The 5505-nt window shown below is 38.5% G+C and overlaps 1 protein-coding gene across 1 annotated transcript; it reads right to left on the bottom strand.

Moving 5' to 3' along the window:
* Nucleotides 1-637: 637 nt before the first annotated feature.
* Nucleotides 638-3038, bottom strand: LOC128855374 (ATP-dependent RNA helicase abstrakt). Its single transcript, XM_054090229.1, has 3 exons — nucleotides 2124-3038; nucleotides 1527-2058; nucleotides 638-1454 (listed from the first exon to the last, which is right to left on the bottom strand). Exons 1-3 carry the CDS (start codon nucleotides 2955-2957, stop codon nucleotides 952-954), a joined length of 1869 nt encoding a protein of 622 aa, XP_053946204.1. The 5' UTR covers nucleotides 2958-3038; the 3' UTR covers nucleotides 638-951.
* Nucleotides 3039-5505: the final 2467 nt, after the last annotated feature.

Genomic DNA, 5505 nt, shown 5'->3' with positions numbered 1-5505 from the left:
CTCCGAAGCTCTATATATTCAATTTTTAAATTTGTCTGGCTTTAAGCTGTTCTCTCGCTCAAACATTCAATGCATCAGCCACTGATCGGATTCATTCTTTGGTATGCATAAAAATTAGCTTGACTTCGGTAGATCGCTAATAGGCTGGTGACGCAAATATGGAATCTCTTTTTGAAAATAGAGAGTAAAGGTGAGGATTTCTAGAGCGTAGGAGAAAATACATACATACTTATGTATATGTGCGAGAGATGTTGCTGATAAAAATTTGGTATTTCCTAAGCTGGGCGATTTCGCTTATCACAAACGGCGGCTTAATTTATTATTTGCGAGAATCAGTGACTTTGGAAATAGTGAATTGTTTTTCCAGAATTTACATAAATAAGCACCGAATCAATTTGGTTGGAAAAAAGGAAAACCTCACTATAATCAACCATTTAGCGGGATATCGGAAGGAAAAAAAGAATAACGAAAGCAAATCAGTATTGGACAAATGTTCTATTATTAATATATCGCCGGCTGAGTGGAAGATCGCCTTGAAATTCTTGAACCTTGTTGAGACTATTTGACTTCAATGAGGCTATTTTGCTCCATGCAAGAACAAAATATTTGTTTCATCTCATCGTATCGCAATTGCCCAAAATTTATTCAAGCCTGCAGATTACTTTGTTTACAAAAAACAAAAACGATTTCCGAGAATTGTTTTTTCGTTCTTTCTTATCAATTAATTTCACTGGAAATAGGAATACCCGACAGACAAATGAACTCTGTGACTAGATGGCATTTCCGCCATTTCACTTTTTCACACCGTTTTGCTGTTAATGTTATTTATCATGTATTAAAAATATTTTTGTTTTTTAATTTAATGCAATTCAAACACATCTACTGAGTCAGAAGCTTATAAACTACAAGTAAGCCTACGCAACTGCATAACGTTAAAATATTGAGTCGTGTCTAATAATCAGCAGCTGTATTTGATAAATAATCCCGACGCCCAATATTTGAGGCTTGTTTGCTTTGTACTGCTTCCAGTTTGGGACATTCAGTGATGCGATGACCTAAACCTCCACAATAGCTACAACCGTGCGAATCACCAAGGTCCAAGTAATTTTCTGGTTCTGGACATAGTTCGTTGAGAAACTCAGGCACTTTTTGCTTAGCTTCAATTAGCAGATGCTTCAAATCCAACAACACTGACTGTTCGGCAGTTTTATTGATAAAAGTGGTGGCCAGGCCCTTGGTGTTCGAACGACCCGTACGACCAATACGATGCACATAGTTTTCAACATCATCGGGCATATCATAATTTATGACGTGCTGCACATTTGGAAAATCTAAACCTTTTGAGGCCACATCGGTAGCTACTAGCACATCCTTCTTGCCATCACGATAAGCTTCAACTGCACGTGAACGTTCTTCTTGGTCTTTACCGCCGTGAATTGCTACTGCTTCAACGCCTAACAAATTTCGATATGCATTAGTTATTTTGGATGAGATTTTTACAAGATGTAATAAAGTCGGTATATTACCTTTGAGCAATAAATACTCGTGTATGCAGTCGACGTCCTGTTTCTTTTCAGCGAATATCAGCACTGGTGGTGAAGTTTTCTGCAAACAATCCAATAGGTGAACAACTTTAGCCTCTTGTTTAACGTACTCCACTTCCTGTGTAACATTCATCGAAGCCGCACCAGCACGTCCTACATTAATAGTAACGGGTTTTACTAGAGCTGAACGCGCAAAGTTCTGTATTTTCTTGGGCATAGTCGCTGAGAAGAGTAAAGTTTGTCGTTGGCCGCGGAAAAATGAAAAGATTGTACGCACATCTTCTTCAAAACCCATATCTATCATACGATCTGCTTCGTCCATACACAAGTAACGACATATATCTAACGTAGCCATTTTCTTTTCCAACATATCCATTAAACGACCGGGTGTTGCAACCATAATGTGCACTCCTCGTTGTATAATCTCCAATGAGCTGGAAACGGGTAGACCGCCGATCGCGAGACAGGCACGTATTTCAGGCATACCGCATTGTTGCAAATGTCGGCTATAATGCTGCAAAATGACGACTAGTTAGTTTATTATCAATGACAGTGAGCACATGCTTGAATTTAACTTACCATTATAATATCGTAAGTTTGTTTCGCTAATTCACGAGACGGACAAATGATAAGTCCATATGGGCCTTCATTACGCTCGAAGGGGAGGCGATATTCTTGCTCCAAAGCAAACATTATGATGGGGAGTACAAAAACAAGTGTTTTTCCCGAGCCCGTAAAAGCAATCCCAATTAAGTCACGCCCAGAAAGTACGGCTGGAATGCCTTGCAATTGAATTGGAGTAGGTTTTTTGATACCCTTTGCAGCGAGTCCGTTTAATATGCCTTTAGGGAATTTCATTTCCCGAAAACTATGTATTGGCGGCGCAATGTTCTCACCCTCTACAAGAATGCGTAAACTTTTACGTATAGCATTGCGCCGTTCTTCTGGCATGGCTGCCAGGTAGCGTGGTGGACGCCAACTAGTTTTGATAGGTTCCTCGTATTGAATACCTTTGGCCAATTCAGCTACGCCCATTAAAGCTTTCTGTTGTGTTACACTTTCCAGTATCTTTTCTTCTTCCTTTAATTGCTTTTCAACAGCACTTATTTTTTTAGCTTCAGCTATTTTCTTCAATTCGGTGTGTTGATCCAACAAGCTGATGTTGTATTTACGTCCCCAAAGCTCCGCTTCAGTGGCACCTTGTGACTCCTCGTCACCTTCATTTTCACTTGAAGACTTTGGCTGTGCCGCTGCTTCAGAGGTAAGCTGCACAATTCTACCAAGTTTCATTAGCTGCTGTTTTTTGCGCTCCTTAACTGGTACATACGGCACATAATCCTCGTCTTCATTTTCATCTGACGATTTTCCTTTATCATCGCGGCGATAACGTTTAGCCTGTGTAGCCTCTGCCATTCCCAAAAATTTGTTTACAATTGGTTTGCGCTGTCCAGATGTTTTTGAAACATTTCTTCTTTCTAATTTTCCTAACTTCGTTTTGACTTATGTAAACAGTGCTGCCAAACAATTATTTTTACATAAAGTTCATATGACTTCAATTTAGTAGTCAGTTACTTAAACAGTTTACACGTTCACTGAATGCACAAAAATCGATGGCTTCCTTATTATTGTTTTGGTACAATTAAAATTAATCATTATGCTAGAGTGTAGCATTTCATGGTTCCATTAAAAATAATAGAATATCGGTCTAAAAACTACAAACTAATATCTTTAACCGATAAAATGTACAATAACACATATGCTTTTTTATTGATAAATGCCTAAATTTGTGCAACATTTCTTAAATATTTTGATTAGATTTTTAATAATTTTCAAACGTTTTTTTGTGCAACTATGTTACAATGTTATGTGGCAAAGCGTATGGGTCTGGTGGTGAACGAGGACAAAACGAAGTACCTCCTGTCGTCAAACAAACAGTCGGCGCACTCGCGTATCGGCACCCACGTCACTGTAGACAGTTATAATTTCGAGGTTGTAAAAGACTTCGTTTATTTAGGAACCAGCATTAACACCGATAACAATGTCAGCCTTGAAATCCAAAGTAGAATCTCTCTTGCCAACAAGTGCTACTTTGGACTAAGTAGGCAACTGAGCAGAAAAGTCCTCTCTCGACGAACAAAACTAACATTCTACAAGACTCTCATCATCCCCGTCCTAACGTATGGCGCAGAAGGTTGGACGATGACAACATCCGATGAAGCGACGCTTGGAGTGTTCGAGAAAAAGATTCTGGACCTTTGCACGTTGATTTTTGAACCTTTGCACGTTGGCAACGGCGAATATCGCAGACGATGGAACGATGAGCTGTATGAGCTTTACGACGACATAGACATAGCGCAGCGAATAAAGATCCAGCGGCTACGTTGGCTGGGTCATGTCGTCCGAATGAATACAAACGCTCCGGCTTTGAAAGTATTCAATGCGGTACCAGCTGGTGGTAGCAGAGGAAGAGGGCGGCCTCCTCTGCGTTGGAAAGATCAGGTGGAGAAGGACTTGGCTTCACTTGGTGTGTCCAACTGCCGCCGGTTAGCACGAGAAAGAGACGACTGGCGCGCTTTGTTAAACTCGGCCAAAATCGCGTAAGCGGTTATCGCGCCAATTAAGAAGAAGAAGAAGATGTTACAGAAAATACCATTTTGAAATCAGTTGACCCCAGCTTTAAACATTTTTTGAGAACCAGAAGAGAATGTTTGGACTGATGGATTTGCATAATGCGCATGATAGTTAGCTCATATTGAATTTAGATAAATAATATTATTAACATGGTAGAAAGGTAACAATTCAGCAAATTTATATAATGGAATCGACCGCCAGTAGCAAACATTTACCAGAAACCAGGAAAAAGGTATTGGAGTTGAAGGAAAATTGAAAGAATCTCCACCAAATTTTTTTATTTGGTTCGCCCATTTCCGGTAACTTTTGTCTTTTTTATTTGTTGACGTTCCTCCTTCGCTTCAAAAAATAGTTAATAAATAATTGAAAATAATTCTACTTTATTTTTTAATTCACAAGATAACGCTCACTCTTGAATTTTATCATTGCCATAATATTAAGAATGATAGAATTCAAGATTGCACCTTGCGAATTCACGATGTTGTCAGACTCCATGAATAAACAAAAAAAGAGGTTGTCTGTAAAGTCGGTTTAATTTTAATTTTATTTATTTTATAGATGTTTTATATGGATATACAGAAGGAGGTAAATGAAATGGATCAAGTTACAAACGTGAAAAATTACGGAACTTTTATCAAACTCATAAAAGATATGTTCAATTTCGATTGTGCATCAGACGTTAATAAGTCAACAACACTAAGAGGCCCCATCATCGATTTGACTTTTTCAAGACACCCTTTCATTTCCTACTTTTCCCATCATCATCATATTCTCAACAGAGAAATGGTTCATTACCATGCACACAGGAAGAAGGCATATGCAAATACAAATAGGTGAATTTATATACATATGTGCATATAAATATATATATTATATATGCCCACTCAAGTAGGAGAGAGCCAGATGTCGAACGTTGCCGAACGCGGGGCCGATTGTGCCGTGTCGTTCGTTCCGCGCTCTCGCTTGCAGTTCAAGCAAGGTAACGACGCATTTTTTAGTGCGTACAGCCGGCTACATCGAATTATAAGAAGTTATCACGTAAAAAAAGGAAATAGAATTACTTATTTGTGGAAAGGAAAAGTAGGCAAACGCAATCGAGACACCAAACACAAGTAATTATAAACATACTTACTTGCCACGACGCCGTCTGCAGAAAAATTGCATTTTGAATTTTATATTCCTTTGCGCTTTCACAATTTAACACGCTGCACTTCGTTTTCATTAGTTTGTTTAGCTTAAATGTCACAAACCACAATATTATCAAACCATTCACTAAATTTTTACAAGCATACACATTCTCTTCCTTTTGTTTATTTTGTGTTGACGTTAG

Source organism: Anastrepha ludens, chromosome 2, assembly GCF_028408465.1.
Source record: "Anastrepha ludens isolate Willacy chromosome 2, idAnaLude1.1, whole genome shotgun sequence".
NCBI classification, from domain to species: domain Eukaryota; kingdom Metazoa; phylum Arthropoda; class Insecta; order Diptera; family Tephritidae; genus Anastrepha; species Anastrepha ludens.
Note: the sequence above shows the minus strand (reverse complement) of the source record. Positions and strands in the feature narration are given on the sequence as shown.

What these genes read in the sequence shown, in the direction of transcription:
- LOC128855374 (XM_054090229.1), bottom strand. Translation starts at nt 2,957, where the DNA reads ATGGCAGAGGCTACACAGGCTAAACGTTATCGCCGCGATGATAAAGGA. An exon ending in AAACTTACGATATTATAATG is followed by an intron (nt 2,059 to 2,123) that starts GTAAGTTAAATT and finishes GTCATTTTGCAG; the next exon opens with CATTATAGCCGACATTTGCA. An exon ending in CGAGTATTTATTGCTCAAAG is followed by an intron (nt 1,455 to 1,526) that starts GTAATATACCGA and finishes GAAATTTGTTAG; the next exon opens with GCGTTGAAGCAGTAGCAATT.